The sequence below is a fragment of the Trichoplusia ni genome, chromosome 11, assembly GCF_003590095.1.
Source record: "Trichoplusia ni isolate ovarian cell line Hi5 chromosome 11, tn1, whole genome shotgun sequence".
Classification (NCBI taxonomy): Eukaryota; Metazoa; Arthropoda; class Insecta; order Lepidoptera; family Noctuidae; genus Trichoplusia; species Trichoplusia ni.
The window spans coordinates 13,299,942-13,316,900 of record NC_039488.1 but is presented as its reverse complement, the minus strand read 5'-3'; the positions used below and the strand labels follow the sequence as shown (position 1 = coordinate 13,316,900).

At 40.6% G+C, this 16,959-nt stretch overlaps 2 protein-coding genes across 2 annotated transcripts in view; one reads left to right on the top strand and one right to left on the bottom strand.

The window, feature by feature from the left end:
- The first annotated feature begins 65 nt into the window (after nt 1–65).
- LOC113498485 (forkhead box protein J2-like) lies at nt 66–4,077 on the top strand. The gene is made up of 6 exons (XM_026878494.1): nt 66–786; nt 2,717–2,840; nt 2,976–3,122; nt 3,217–3,403; nt 3,489–3,563; nt 3,675–4,077. Exons 1-6 carry the CDS (start codon nt 593–595, stop codon nt 3,848–3,850), a joined length of 903 nt encoding a protein of 300 aa, XP_026734295.1. The 5' UTR covers nt 66–592; the 3' UTR covers nt 3,851–4,077.
- Nucleotides 4,078–8,374: 4,297 nt separating this feature from the next.
- The window catches only part of LOC113498820 (E3 ubiquitin-protein ligase Ubr3), a 50,845-nt gene continuing 42,260 nt past the window's right edge, over nt 8,375–16,959 (bottom strand). Inside the window, exons 18-28 of the mRNA XM_026878961.1 lie at nt 16,696–16,838; nt 15,866–16,010; nt 15,372–15,507; nt 14,869–15,109; nt 14,111–14,269; nt 13,504–13,800; nt 13,126–13,345; nt 12,518–13,011; nt 11,872–12,342; nt 11,646–11,785; nt 8,375–11,533 (exon numbers count right to left, since the gene is read on the bottom strand). Coding sequence (XP_026734762.1) covers nt 11,416–11,533; nt 11,646–11,785; nt 11,872–12,342; nt 12,518–13,011; nt 13,126–13,345; nt 13,504–13,800; nt 14,111–14,269; nt 14,869–15,109; nt 15,372–15,507; nt 15,866–16,010; nt 16,696–16,838 — 2,564 coding nt within the window. The 3' untranslated portion in view covers nt 8,375–11,415. The remainder of the gene's footprint in view (nt 11,534–11,645; nt 11,786–11,871; nt 12,343–12,517; nt 13,012–13,125; nt 13,346–13,503; nt 13,801–14,110; nt 14,270–14,868; nt 15,110–15,371; nt 15,508–15,865; nt 16,011–16,695; nt 16,839–16,959) is intronic.

Genomic DNA, 16,959 nt, shown 5'->3' with positions numbered 1-16,959 from the left:
TAAATCTATTCATTATGACACACCGATTTAATGTTGCTATACTATAAAATTGTAAGTTCTCTTCGTTCAAAAAGTTAAAGTAGATGATTTCGTGGTTGACTTAGCTAATAAGTTTTACGTAGTTGTAAAAATAAATCGAGTGTATCAAAAATATTTCGGATAATTATTTTACTTTTGACCCCATTCATTGTCAGAAACACGCATTCAAATTCGTTTCCGAACATAGCACACCCAAAACGCCGCCATTTTCCTTGTTGTAGGTGCCTCAAATGTCATAATAATTTCAATTTTCATGTAAAATAAAATTTTCTTTCATTTTTTAAGTTATTTAATAAGTTAATTTAAGTGTTTTGCAACATATTCGTGTGTTATTAAGTTTGCATACTGGTCTCGTTCATGCGCATTATTCTTGTGACAGTGGATCAAGTTAGTCGTCATTTCAAGGATTCTCAATGTCCTACAATGAGGATCATCTTCATAAAAGGTAGCAAGAGCGTTACGCCCACAGAGTGAGGATAAAGCCTATGTTTTTGTGTTCATGCGGTGATGAGAACGCGAAGTGTGGTGAAAGTGCGCGAATATTGATGGGACAATGAGCGATTCTCCAGGCGTGGAGTGGCTCCCTGCGTTCAGCCCTGGCCCGCCACGCCACAGTCCGCTAGGCCCTATACCGCGGTTTCTGTACGAAGATGTGCAGCCGCTCGGCCTGCAGCAGGAAAACAATAACAAAGAGGCCGACCAAAAAGAGAACACGAACAAAATCAAACACGCGAAGCCCGCGTACAGGTAAACGATTTTTCAATGCTAAGAGCTTGAATACTTCCTAATACGTGAGAATGCGTCACTTGTGACCCTTAAAATGATGACTAATAAAATACGTATTTAAATTAGGTAAAATATACATGTAGTAGTAGTCAGTATTATTGAAAATGCTGACACAAGTATTACAAAACAGGTCTTAGTTGCTAAAATGCAATTGCATGGATACTAAGCATATTAGCATCGTCATTTACTTTGATGCCATACCATAGCTATTGATATTCAACATTTGTGTAAATATAGGTAGGTACATTAACCTTTTTGGTAATAACCTTCAGAGAGTAAATAGTGTTCAGAAGTTCATAGAAGTCAACTGGAGTGGCATATATAAATACAAAAACCCATTATAAGGATGATTATGAGTTTATAGCAGTGAAAACATAGGTTGACCATGAAAAGTAATTAATTATCATAGCCCTCTGTGGAATAAACACATACCTCACTTTCAAATAACATTCTGCTTAGCAATCTAACCCTGTGTAAGGCAATCATTATAATAGAAAAATTACCTTTCGAAATTAGAAGCTGACCTTAATTTGAAACAAAATTGTAATTCATCAAAGAAATGATAGTCTTCTTCTATCACAAGGGTATGTAGAGAGACTATATTTTTTACTGTTTAAACGAAACTGTATCTGTTTAGGCCACTGTTAGTTAAATTTCTGAATAACAACATAACATGGAATCTGCTGGTTGGTACTTATTTTTATCAGGATCATCCGAATATTAACTATTTTATGAAAGGCTGTTTTTCTATTCACTATTTTCTGTAACCACAAATTTTTGATCAATCATAAAACTGCAACTGTTCAAATTATGAACATTCATAAACTTCATATTAAATTGTAAAACATTTACATCTATATAGACCAAACAAAAATATACCTTGACAACAATACATAGGATTAGTATTCACAAATCTGAAAGAAGGAATATTAAATTGTTACTTTGAAATAAATGTATGGTCAATAACAATTCTCAGAAAAGTATTAACAATGTGATTGTACCTTCTTGACATGGTTTTTTATCATGGATCAAAAGCCGGCTGTCAGATAAATTGTTATTAACACCAAATATTTGATTAGGCTTGTGTGACGTTGGTACTGTTATCCCTAAGATAAAAACATAATCTATAATAATCTCTATGATATGTATTGATTATTGTATTGCAAATAGGTTAGCAACATTCTTTCTGCTAAATTAATTATTAACTGTTCATGGAACTGTCTTTATGTGTCAGTGAACCCCCTTTTTCAAACAACCATTACTAGACAAGAGTTTTTATAATTTATAAGTTAGGTTCATGGTTGCAGTTTGATATAAAGAGTTGATCAACTTGCCTATGTTGAACAACTTTTTACATGATTCATACTTAATTACTTTAGTCACCTGAACTCATGCCCGTGCCTATCTATGTGATAACACAAGTAGATTTTAAATCATGAATGTATTAAAAATATTGTAACAGCCCTACTGTTGAGTAAAAATAAATGCAATGATAACCATGCTTCTTTTTTTCATACATCAGTAACTTTGGTGCTTTTTTATTTATCCAATAAAATTGTGATACTGAGATGTCTTTTTTACCCGCATTGGATTATTGAATGTTTGATTGAACAAACTTTAACTTAGTCTGAGACAAACAAAGCCTACACTGGGGCTCTTTTTAAGTTTTGCCACAACATGTGTATATGTATGTATTTACCAGTTGTCCCACGCCTTCTTTGCTAGCTAGTCCAGTTTTTGTCTAATCGTTCTTCTTCTGGGGTTAATGTAGCTTTTTAGTAGAACAAGAATTTTCAAAATTGGTTGATATTATCTCCAATCATCACAAACTTTCCTTTTCCACATCATATGATAGTATGATGACAGTATACCTATTTTCCCTTGTTTCCAGTTATGCCAGTATGATACGCCTGGCCATCAGCAGCTCGCCGAACGGCAAAATGACGCTGAACGAGATCTACACATACATATGCAATGCATTCCCGTATTACAAAGAGGCCGGTAAAGGATGGATGGTGAGTAAGACACGAAAAGTGAATGTATAAACACTTTTGAGGATAAACTGGACAAACAATTGTATTAGAATAATGGAACTTTATTTTATAATATGAAGGAAATGTGTATGTGTATCTGTTTTATTTCCCTTTCAGAACTCAATAAGACATAACTTGTCTTTAAACAAGTGCTTCATGAAGGTAGCGCGCAGTAAGGATGATCCTGGTAAGGGCTCGTACTGGGCGATGGACACCAGCTACAAAATGGCGGAAGTGGCTCCTAGACGACGAAGGAGCCTTAGGGTAAGTAAAATCTGCTGTATTACTAATATTAATAGATTTTCTTAAAGCTTAAGCTCTCGTATTTGTATAATTTGTGTAAATATTTTGCGTGCAGATGGCGCCGTACAGCCCCGAGTGCAGCTCCAACAGCAGCGGCGAGGCGGGCGGCGCCCCGCCCCCCGGCGCAGACGCCGCGCCCACTCCGCCCGCCACGCCCACCACCCCCACCACGCCGACAACACCGACGTCGCCCACCGTGCCCGGGGCTATTAAAGAGGAACCTGTTATAAAAGAAGAGCCAGGTACACCACATTCTAATCTCTTATTAATAAATAGGAACTTGTGGCATCGTCCTCTTAATAATCTGAATGATAATTGTTGTTACAGATTCTAAACACACAGACGATGCCCTGTCAGCCCTGATGAACGAAGAGTTGATGACTGACGTCGACATAAGCAGTGGTAAGCATTATTTATCTCTTAATCGTATCTTTCGTAAAAGTTGATGTGGTTTTGGATGTGTTATGAGTGTAAGACAGCGTGATGTAGCATGTGTTGCCGTGTTGTGCGCAGAGCGGCTGTGGTGCGCGGGCGGCGGCGCGCACGTGTGCGGGTCGCTGCGCCACAGCTCGCTGACGGACGACTACGGCAACTTCGTGGTGACGCGCGTGGACTGCGACTGCGCGGCGGGCCCGCCGGCCGCCCCGCCGCCGCTGCCGCCGCCCTACTGGCCCGCCGAGATATTATAACACCCGCCCGCGAGCCGGGTCGCTACCCTCGTCCGTTCGGTTGCTCTTTACCTTCATATCATGGTTTCTTTCTATGTCAATTGTTTTTGTTACTCTATCGTAGTTTTACAGTCGTCCGTTCTTGATGTTTTGACGAGAGTATACTTAATGAAACTTGATGTAGCGTAAGAGAAAAGTATTGAAGCGAGGATTAGATGTTATGGATTGTTCGCAAACGTTTTGATCAAGTTTGAAATATATGTTAAAAAAACTAATATAAATAAAAATATAATCTTGATTATGTATAAAAAAAACTTGTTATAAAAACTTGGTCAGAATGATATTTGCTTTGGATTGTCGAAGTTAGCTTGATGAAGTTATTTATATAGGGAATAGGAAATGTGTTCCAAAAAAGCTTGCCATTTTTGACACGTTTTAAAGTTTACATAGATGATGTGGTAAATGACGGTAGATAGACTAACTGTCGGTCTTATAATAGTCATGACAGTCTTTTTATATAGAAAAGAGATGTATCAATCAGGAATAATTAGAGCATAAAATAAAGCTTCACCTAGTGTGTCATGGTGACTGCAACAAAACTGTAATGTATTTGCACAATCGTTTGAGAGACATCTCCGTTGTTTACTCACATCGCGTTATATTAAAGTACCCTGTAAACACGTAATCTTGTACGTACGTATATTGAAGATTTTACACAAACTGAACAGATGATAATATCGGATCACCAACATATCTGTCACGTATTATAGTGTAGCTGTAGTAAGCTTAGGGATTTGTTGTATTTGTAATATAAGCGTTACATAGGCGTTCCCATGGACCATAGTGCACGCGTTATGGTTTGCTTGCTGTACAGAGTGAGGGCCATTGAATATGCTACTTTCTACTTATTTACACTTCTTACAATATCTATGAATAATAAAATGATTGGATTTGAAGAGGACGACAACTGATTGGGCTATAATCTGCTCAGTGTTCAGTGTGTCGCAATTTTTGAATACTCTTTATCGAGTTCTCCTATCACTTATCTTTAAGGATGGGTCACTTTAATAAACATAATTTTTACGACCCGCTGAAGTGTTTGTGGACAGTTAGTACACTGAACCCATATACATGGTAACAGTGTCGCAGTACTAGAGGCAGCTTATTTAGAACCATTATTAAGGGCTACGCTGAATAAATTTGTATTTGGCTATTCCTATAAACTAATTGATTTTTTTTCGTGAAGGCAGCATATTCAATGTATGAGAATGTTGAAAAAAATATGACAGTATTGGAGCCAGATTGGTGACGAACAGATCTCAGAATGACCAGTATAATATATTATTATAATTAAAAATATATAATATTATAGTGTGCTAATATTTTATAATTTTAACTGTGCATAATGTAATATTAGTTACAAATATTTTAGTTTTAACATAAAGAAATAAATATGAGTTAGTCTGTACGAATTTATAATTTAAATATAAAATATATAACTATTATATGATGTATTTAATATGAAGTCACACGTATATACGTAAATATTGCTTTTCTAGAGAATTGTATATCGGCCTATTGATAAATACTTAAGTTATAGGGCGCGTTGTGTGGTATCGTTGTTATAAAACAATTCAGATATTAAATATCACAACTGGTAATACTCGTATAAGGTGTTGCCAGTCGAGGTATTATTTTATCTTTTGATAGTTGACATTAAAGTACATAATATAATGTATAGATTAATATTTGTATAAAGGAAGGTTACTTAATAATAATATTGAGAGATGTTATGAATTGTTGAACATGTTAATAATTGTTTTATAACAAAGTATCAGAATGATCGCGCTGTTCGGTTCCGCTTGCCTAAATTTTAACAATAATTTCTAGTTTAATTTTTAAGGTGCAAATACGTATTTTTGTGCCATAATATCGTGGGTTGAAGGATGGCATTGAACACTTAGATTTAAAAAGAAAAAAAAAACAACTGTCCCATATCTTATTGAAAAATGTGTTCAAAAAAAGTTTTTTAGAAGTTATACCTACATACACGAGTAACATTAGTATGTGTATATAGTAGTAATTATTTTAATATTAACTGAAACACTTGGGATGTTATGTATTGTAACATTTTTACCCGTTTATAATGATAGTGCGAATGCCACGAATTTTTATATGTAAGTGCTCACATATTTGTAGGTTTTGAGTAATTTGTTCATTATATAAAGCTTTGGTAATTTTACTACACTCACGTGTAGCGGAAATATGTGAGCATTATGTATCTGTGGGAGCAATGACGTCGCTGGACCGCACTCGGGATCGATGCTACACTCGTGCAATAAGCAGGGACGGGGACGAAGCGGTCCTCTCACAATAAATCTTGTTTGTATATGAGAAGTAAAATTAATGTTGAAAAGACACTCTGTTAAACTTTACTGTTTAAATATTGTTAATTTATTTAAATCCTACGTTTGTGGTCCAGCGTGGTGTTTATCATTGTCTTTGTGGTTGATTGTGGTCGATGTTAATCTATACATAGTTAATAAATATATTCAGTTAGATTCCTTTACAAAAATATTGAAAAACACATTGGACGAACATTCCTTTGCCATAGACATGTATTATATAGAGTGTTATTATTCTTTGTGTATTTTTGCTAAACAATATTATAAAGAACAGTGGTCACGTGACATTTGTTTCGCTACCTGCGCTATTTATTTGGACATGAGTTTTAGTATAGTTTATATTTTTTAAAGCTTAATAGGTAGCGAAATCCGTTTTTTTTTGTAGTCATTGTGACGGTCAAAGGAATCTTTTTTTTATATGTACTTTATTATTTTAAATGTTAAAAAAGTAACGTACTTTAGTGATTTAGATTTTCTTGACAGTGTTACGACTTATGACTAATATACTATTACTGTCTCTACTCCAAGACACCTTATTTATTCTAACTTTACAATCATACCTTCATTTGTTATGAAATATGCTTTCCGTCTTTTTGGTCAAATATGGTGTAATTGATAAATCCTGATATGCAATGTTTCAATAGGTATTTAGATAAGGATTACAGCAGTTCAAAGTTTGTGCGACACGTGAGATATATATCAGGAACATTACGAAGCAATATTGTGCTCATCAAGTGCCTTGGAGTAAATACAGACCGCTTGTTATTATGAAAGTGTTCTATTTTTGCAGCTCTACATTATAATATTGTTTCATTGGAATATTTCATGAAATCCTGCCACACGATGATAAAATATATTTAAATATTATGTAATAAATCCTGTACACTTTCACAACAACAAGCAAATACAATCAGATATTAACGATTTATTTTTGAAACGCATAATTTGATACAAACATAATAATTAAAACATTCTTAAAGAGGTGCATTGAGTTATTTGCCATTAGTTGCCATCTTATATTGTTTGATAGTATTTATTGTTTTCTGTGATAAAAAAAGAAAAACCTTTTATTTTTTCGAAGATGACAAAATAACGTACTTTGTATTATTTTTTTATTTATTATAGAAACTTCAAATGTGTCGTCGCAAATAGTATATGTATAAAGGTTGAGGTACAGATAGTTTGAATTGAAATGTTGTATGTAAATGTAAGAAATGCGGTACATTTGAAGCGGCTATTGTAATTATACTTTTATGTTAATTAACAACAGTAATTTTATAATAACTTCGAGCTGGAGCGCGTTGTTGGGGTAATCTTTGGTTACTACAGAATATAATTAGCGATTACTTAATGAAGACTTAAATATTACGTAATCTGATGATCAATTTACCAGGTATATATATTATCAACATTTTTCATATATTTTGTTTAAATTAATTGATATAGGCATGTGTTGTGCTCGTTCACAATAGCTTGTCTCCTTCGCAAGCGTTGAGCGTATACTTGGCGCAGGCGCAGCGAAAACGCTAAGCATACGTCGTGTAAGCTCACTGAAGGCCTGCGCTTGAGACTCGCTAGTGTGAAGGAGCACCAATTCAGTTTTTTTTTTATCAGAAATGTTAATCATAGCAGCCAGGTGCAGTCTATACTTGAAATAAATTGACAGAAAAACATGGATTTATTTATCGATAAGTACCGATTTAAAAAAAAAACTAATTTCGATTTTAGTTTTGTCATTCGGTTTCCTTTATTATAACACTGCATTATCCCAGACTGCGCCCGCTCACAATGTCTTACGTTATTTTGGTTTACTCACTCCGCCTATAAATGATATTAACGCGGCGATATGGAAAATTAACTATTTTATTGTAATCACGTTAGCCGTTAATTTAAGAGTAGGATGTTCTACCTCTAAACAAATCATAGTTGATGTACAATATTATAAACTTTTAACAGAAATTGTTTTTTTATTTATGATCCTTTATCCTATAGTAACCTCTGTAACACAGACACATTTTATCCAATAAAAATACTCAACCACCATGATGGTCATACTTATTCGCTACATCTAAAAAGTGGGTAGTCTGTGCACATAAGTAATAGAAAAATCGTAAAATATTATATTATTAAAACAACAATAGAAATATCAACAACTTTAATGATTGAATATATACAAGAACAATATACATACACAAGTTTAACAATATTATCTGGAGCAGTGCGGGTCTGGACAGAGGCCATACCGACTCTATAGCATTTCTCTGTATTCATATATAATATGAGCATGTGAATAGCATCAAGGGACAATAACATAATAAAACAACATAATACATGTGTCGTCACATCTCCTCGACACTACTATTCGGTTTGGCTAGCTGTCGCATACCGAGAAAATTTCATCTTACAGTAAATCGTAAATATTGACATCTCATCAAGTAATTTTGACTTTTTCGTACCACACTTCGCAATTTTGTTTACAGAATCAATTCGTTGTGATTACATACTACTAACGATATAACTTAATAATAAGAACTACAATTTAGTTAACACTAGAAACTAGATACAAACACAATTTTTATAAAACAGAAAAAAATGTACTTTTTGAGGACTTAGAAAATAATATACAAGGAAATAAGAAAGCATCCAAATTGCACATAAAGAGTTAAAGAAAAGCACCATACTTCAACGAGATACTTTAGTATGATATTGTATACAGAGTAAGTATTATTGACTTATAATATTGAAAGCGAAGGAAAGCTTTTCGTCAACTGTCAAGTATCGTAAGCTTTGCAGTGCGATGATTTGTTATGTTGATTAATACTTCATATTATATTTAATTTTGATGTTTTTGAGTCTAGTTTTTTTTTCAAGAAATTTGAAGAGTACTTTAGAAGTCGTAATTAGGTATGGAAAATCCGCAAGCGGCTGGCTACTGGCTAATATCGTACTCGGTATATCCTATACAAAAATATGAAAAAATAAAATAATAATTTAATCGTCTTTAAAATCTAAAGTGATTCGTCAACCGTGTCAACAGAGGAGCGAGTAAAATTTAAAATATACGTATTCACAGCCCTAACAACACCCATTGGACATCCCTAATGAAGTCGAAGGTTATATTTACAATGTTCAAGTGTTTGTCTTGTTTACGTGTACAGAGCGCGCGGACAGCGCACCAACCGGCTCTTCTGTGCACCAGCCTTGTTCACTATCAAGTAACATGACATGTAAACAAGACAGTCCTTTCTCGTGACATTCTCGGCAACATATTTCAAATGTTTGACCAAACATTGGGGCTGGAAATTATAATAATTGATAAGTGTAGTGGTGCACTAAGTTCATAAGTAAATAAATAAGTTATTATTTCGATGACATTTCATACGATGTGATATAAATCTCGAGTGAAGCCTACGAGTCACTGGTATTACAGTTTGATCAAACATTAGACACAGGTAAACATTATGAGACCTTATCTTCGAACAAAATTTCATTGTTCAGGAGTTTGGCCAGGGAAGTACGATAACAAACATTTATAAATGATTAATTAGGCCGAAAGCTTTCTTATCGCTCGTAAGACGTCAATCGACCAAGCATTATACCAGCTGACTTTCAAACAAACTTTGCGTCGTCAATCGTATTCGCTGGCCACACTCCCAAATATAAATTTTCAAGTACATCACTATATAATATTTATTTCTATAACATATAACTATACTCAAACAAGTAATAATTTTAATATAATATGTACTGCTGTTACTATTGTTACTAATGTACACTTTGTAAATATCTGTATATAATTCGTTAAGGCATACTTCGATAGTAGCATTGCAAGTACCTATCGCTGCTCAATGTATAATAATGTATATATATTTGAACATTCAACAATTTTGATCTGGTAGCAAACAATATTACCTACAATTTTATCTTTTGTTATCACCTAGTTATTGCTTAGTTAAATATTAAGTTATAATTTTGTAGACGAATTAGTTTGAAAGGAAAATTCCGCAGCTCGTATATAATATATCTTGTCTAAGTTCTAGCTTCGCAAGAATAAGATGATATGTGGGTCGTTATGACACACAGACGTTTCTTAGTAAGCATGGATGTTGAAAAACTTTGGAACCTAAGCATTAATCTAAACAAAGTTATTACGGCATGCTTATCAAATTACACACATTCAGAAATTTTGTAGTTAATAAATATTAAAAACAAAACTAAACAAAAGATAATTCTAAATGAAATGACTAAACTTTTCACTATGAAAAACTATGCATTGCAAGCTGAATCCCCCCTACTTAGATCAGTACGGAGCTACGCTAGCGGCTAAACATGTGTTAGCTGAAAGCTAAATAATCTCTAACATGCACGAAGCTCTATGTAGACGAGGGCACACGTAACGACTACCGCGCAGCTTACGAGAGCATACGGCTTTATTGTCTGAGCCCGCGGACCCTGAGGACGTACTTTCAAACCGTATACATATACGAAGTCACTCATTAATTGTATATTAAAAGTGTACTATTCATAAAATGATATTCATAATATTTGGATATAATAAGGCGATTACGATTCACTATCGGTTGTATAAAGAAATTTTCGGTTCAAAAATATCTGGTATTCTATGTTCTAGATACACGCGCATTGTTCAATGAGCGTTTGGGAACAATGTAGCGCGTATCCAGAGAACAGGTAAAATATTCTGTAAATAATCTTCTAATTTATAAATATAGTTATTGGTGTTATGAACAAGGCTCAATTGACGAATATTATCGTGTTTCTGTGAATTTGTTATATTTTTAAAACACGTGTATTTTTTTACTATGTATCTGAGGAGTCAGTTACACATAAAATTTTCTATGTCCTATACAGTAACTATGATCGAGCTACGACTAACAGACAATTTTGTTAATCTATCTATGTCTACCGGCGATGAATCGAGGCAAGCTTTTACGACTCAGTTTTATTAGCAGTCTTATTCATTTCATTTTACATTGTTGTATTTATCGACTGCTTTTAATCGAGATCTATTCGCATTCGTGAGTAACGCTACCGCAACCGAACGGAATCCAAACGTGACATCACATCAAATGAAATTGAGAGATGTAAACAATGGAAGTCAAGACTCCCTTGTGGACATGTGTGGTAGAGCCAGGGTGGAGCAGCCGGAGTCCGCGAGTCCGCTCAGAGCGAGTCGCGGTGCCACACCCAGGTGCGCTTGGTGTGGTCGAAGCGGTGAGCCAGCCACTGCGCCTGCAGCAGCTCCAGCCGGTCCTGGCTCAGGTACAGCGGCTTGCCGCGTCTGTACACAATAATATTTTTAGTGATATATTATGTGTGATTAGATAACCTGTTTGGAGGTTGCATTGTTCTCTTTTATTTAGCGTTATGTAGAAAGCGTAGCGTGCACTCACTTGAGATCCCGGTCCTCCTCGTCGTAGTCGTCGAGGTAAAGTGAGCCCCACAGGCAGGCGCGGCGGCCGCGGATCACGATGATGTATGTCGACGTCACCACTAGGAAGATGCCTGTGCCGCCGCCGCACTCCATCGCGTGCTGTGCAGACATGAGTGTTACAGCAATGACAAGAGAAAAGGCTCGCGTGCGCGGGCCAGCAGCTAGGTGTGTGTGTGTGTGCGTACCTGCACGGCCTCGGCGACCTGGTGCTGGCGGCAGCAGGGCTGCTTGAGGCAGACGAGCGTGCCGCACAGCAGACACACGCTGGCCTCCTTGGGCACGGCGCCGCACTGCAGGCACACGCGCTCGTGGTAGTACGTGAACAGGCGGTCGTAGTCGCGCGGCAGCGCCAGCAGCGCGGGCTGCGTCCAGTGCACGGCCATGGAGCGCAGCAGCCGCCGCACGGCCAGCTGGCCGCGCGCCGCCGCGCCGCCCAGCTGGCGCGCCCAGGCCCGCGCCGCCGCCGCGCTGTCGGGCGCCAGCGCGCGCCCGGCCGCCCACGAGGCCCACTCCATGCCCTCGGTCACCAGCTCCAGGTAGTAGGCCAGGCGCACGAACTCCAGGCGCGGCGTGCTCACCTCGGGCAGCGCCGCGCCGTACAGGTGGTGCCGCAGCAGCGCCGCGATGCGCAGGAACGGCAGCAGCAGCTCTTGCAGCTGCAACACACCTACTGTTACTACTTGTCTTGGTAGATTCGACATCGACAGCAACAGTAAGGCTAGGTTTCCACCAGAAAGGGAAATTTGTTATGTGGAGATGTTTAGTTGTGCTGAGATAACGAGTTAAAATAAAGTGTGGTAGATAACACGCATAGTTGGGCAGCATGCGTACCTGTCGCTCCATGTCGGCGAGGTCGAGCGGCGCGCTGGCGCCGGGCGGGCCGTCCTCCGTGAACAGGTCGGAGCCCGCCAGCGCCGTGAGCAGCGTGCGGGCGGCCGCGCGCAGCCCCGCGGGCTCGCCCGGCCGCGCGGGGGCCAGCAGCGCCGCGCGACCCTCCGCGCTGGCCGACGCCAGGAACTGGCACACCACCTGGTAGTAGCTGAGCGAGTACAGCGCGCGCACGATGCACGTGAAGTCCTGCAGGTCCAGGTAGGGCGGCTCGGGCGGCGCCAGCAGCAGGAACTGCATGAGCAGCGCCGTGGGGTCGCGCAGCAGCAGCGGCACGGGGCGCGCCGCCGCGGCCGCCGTGGTGGCGGGCGGCGCGGCCCCGCCGGGCGCGGGCGCGGGCGCCGCCACCAGCGCCGCCCACGCCGCCGCCGCGCCGAAGCCCGCGCCCGCGCCCCACAGCACGCGCGAGTGCGCGCCCGCCACCACCATCAGCGGCACTGCGGGCGGACAACACTCTTACATAACCGACCACACTAACGTAATACTTAACACTTTTTAATAATAAGTTGACGTTGTTATCGAATATATACATAGATTAGAAGTGTGCGTACCGATGCATTCATTGCGCAGCTTGTACCGCGGCGCCACGCAGGTCTGCAGCGTGCCTCCACGCTGTACCAGCTCGCACTCCAGGTTGGTGCGCACCAGCGATGCTACGAACGTGAAAATGGCGGCAGGCGACGACCCATAGCGCTGCTTCAGCTTGCCTCCCGCCGTCGCCGTCATGTCTTCCATTGCCTTGCCCATCGCTTCCGAAAGTCGGCTGGGGGGCTAATTAAAAATATTATTTAATAAATTTGCTCGCTAATAAAGTACTTTTAAAAACTGTTTGAGAAGGAACTATGTGATTCATGGCGAGCACATAAAATTTTATGATGATGTTGCAAATCGTTCAAGTAATTAATTAGAATACAAGTTTAGATAGTTACGGGCAGCGGGTGGTCCTTCTCGAGCATGTCCTGCAGGCGCTGCGCGGTGGCCAGGTGCGCGCGCGGCGGCGAGCGCGGCAGCGGCGGCGGCGGCGCCAGCGGCAGCACGGCGTTGGCCAGCTGGCGGCACACGGGGCACAGGAACTCGCCGCGCTCCACGTGCAGGTTGTGCGGCCGCTGCGGCGCCGCCAGCGCGCGCAGGTAGGCGGCCAGGCAGCGCAGGTGCAGGTGGTGGCCGCAGCCCTGCACGTGCACGCCGCCCTCCCAGCCCACCGACACCGACACCAGCCACGACTCCTAAGGGGAAACGCGCTCGTTCAATTCAAACCACAAACATCTGTTTTTGATATCGGATTCGAAGCTATCTTGAAAATTTCAGCCTGCTAACTTATCGGGGAGTGCCTCAAAATCTAACCGGAACGACAAATAAACAAACGTACAAACAAGAGAGTGAGTTTATAAAAACATGGGAAAACTCGATACGTACTGAAAGACAAACGAGCCACGCTTTCGTGTCCAAAATCAAAATTCAAATTAGGCTAGCAAGTATCACTTTTTGATGGTCAGATTACATTGGGCAGCGGCCAGTTTGGGCCCCCCGCGTTACCTGGTCGAAGTGCTGGTGCAGGTCGTCGTGCAGGCGGTAGTGGTGCGCGGCGGCGGTGGTCTCGTGCTGCGCCTGCAGGCGCGCGCGCTCCACCTCGGACAGCGCCAGGCGCGCGCCGCCGCCGCCCGCGCGCCGCCGGTGGCCCAGCACCGACGTCGACTGGACAGAGTTGTCGTTAACATTTATGTCATTTAAACGCATGACATATTCATCAATAATACTGAACTATTCATTTTCTTTCGTTCCGCAAAAATGAAATGTTGTTGTTGTGATGTGTGTGTGATGAGACGTTACGTATCACGTCAGTTTTTGCTTCAAATTCTGCGACATAGCTAAGTCGTTAACTTTTATGCAGAAAAATAATACGAATATTACGCACATCAGTTACACTTTGTAAAATACATCGATCATTAGTCAAAAGGTTATTTTAGTCGGACAGATTGAAAAAAAATATTGGAATCGTATTTTTATTTTATATCGTAAGCAAAAAAGATGTCCATAATAATACAAAGGGGACACTGATTTAACAATGAACATGATGTGACGTCACTTACCAGTACGCGCTTTTTACTACCAAGTGGTCTCTCCACCATACATTTCATCATCTTAAGTGCTTGTAAATTTCTTTCATTATATCTTTTTTTTTAGAAATCAGTTTGACTGACTATTCAGATTTATATTATTAGAGTCAAATACTCTATCCAAGGGAGATAAACCATGGACGCTGTACTACACATATAGGGCCAGATCATCCATACCTGCAGCAGCACAACCAGCCCTATAGGATCAGCGGGTGTGGTGGGTGTGGTGGTGTTACAGATGACGCAGTCGTAGTCCTTCTCGACGGCCTCCTCCTCCTCCCAGTCCATGGCGCCAGCCTCGGCCCCGTCCAGCTGCATGGCCGACATGAACTGCTGTTGTCTCCGCGCGAACTCGCGCATCAGCTGTTGTTGACGTTCGCGGGCGCGTCGGGAACGCTCCTCTTTCTCGCGACGCTCTCTGTTCATGGTACAAACGAATAGTTGTAATTTTCAAGAGAGATACAAATGAATTGAATTGCAGAATGACTTGATTATTTTGAATAATAAATGTAAATGGATTTTATTTAGTGTCATTTTTTTATGTATGCTTAGTTCTTACTTAATATTATGTTAATAAATTGAATTCGAAAGCTTGACCTGAATCAATATGGAATAATCGGCAACTGGCTTAAGAACGATAATAAAGTATATGTGGCACCAGAAGTGCTTGCTGTTCATACCGTGCCCGCTGCTCGGCCTGGCGCTCGCGCTGGTGCGGCCACAGCGAGTGCCGCACGTGCGCGATGGCGGCGGCGCAGCGCGCGTCCAGCGCCGCCAGCTTGCGCAGCACGCGCCCGATGAAGAACGGCCCGTCGCCTGGGGGGACCACGTCAACGATATGTATTTTTCAACTCTTTCCACTTCCATGACTGATTTCCACAAGCACAAACAGTTATCGGTTTTACGATTAGCAGATTTCAAGATTAGGAACATATCTAAATCAATTCAAAGTCTGTCTCAGTCTCGGAACATATCTAAATCAAGTAAAAGTCTTCTTGAATTCACATGCACATTCAAAGGAATTTTTGAAGGGAAGTAGACAAGAAGCCTACGATTTTACAAAAAATACAAAAGAAAACCCTTTAACAAAATAATCTACTGTTACATGGATGAAAATTTTTTTTTGGAAATGCAATCTAAAAACAACAATATATTTAAGTTATCGAGTACTTACCGATAGGTTCTTGTGATTCTGGCGCGGGCTCGTCCAGTGAGAACGAGTCCAGTCTGCCAGACAGCTGCGAGTGCAGCTTGAGCAGCAGCGATATTATAGACTCGTTCACCGGGATCGAGTCCTCCGATTGTGTCAGTAGTTGTACCTACAATTATATCGATTTGTAAACTAAAAGATTTGAAAAGATATTCCTGCATTTTGTTGGGTAAAGGGAAACAAGGTTTCATAATTTTATGACCAATTATTTTTGTCTGAAACATACCAATAATACGTATCGCTGACGATTACGGACCAATAAGCAAGCTATCTACATAAATAATAAATAAATGCGGACAACATCACATACATTGTTCTGAACCCAAAGTAAGTTGTTAAAGCACTTGTGTTATGGAATTCAGATACAACGAAGGTACCACAAACACCCAGACCCGAGACAATGTAGAAATGTGAATTTTTACATTGACCCGACCGGGGATCGAACCCGGGACCTCAGAGCTAGCGACACCTTGAAACCGGTGCGTACGCCACTCGACCACGGAGGTCGTCAAGTCATTCTGCGACATGATATCAGTCTGAGACTCTATAGCGACATACACAGATGCGTCAGTCTGCGATAGATGCATCTTCGTTTGTCGCTATAGTCCGAGGACGAGTCTGACGACGGATAGGTTCAAAAGGACCCGTAGTGCGTGATTCTCAACGGTGCGGGCTCATCATGGGATGTTCACAGTGTTATCCGGGTAATTTCTCGGTCTTGAGCAAACGAGACAAACACGTGAAAATTTGCAGTTGCAGTTGCATGTGGGGACATCCCTGCTATACAAGTGTACCTGGTTGCTGGTGGAGGGCTGGTGCGGCTCGCGCGGCTCGTGCGGCGCGTGCGGCTCGCGCGGCGCGCGCAGCGCGGGCGGCGCGGGCGGCGCGGGCAGGGCCGGCATCGTCACGTGCGGGCTCCACTCGCTGCCCTCCATGTCTGGGGAACACAACCTTAGCTGTAGCAGCTGATCATAGTAAACACATAAACACTGAAGTATGCTATTCGGGATGCTGCGCTGAGTTTACTCTATCTTGGGTCGTAGGTATCGGGTATTCAA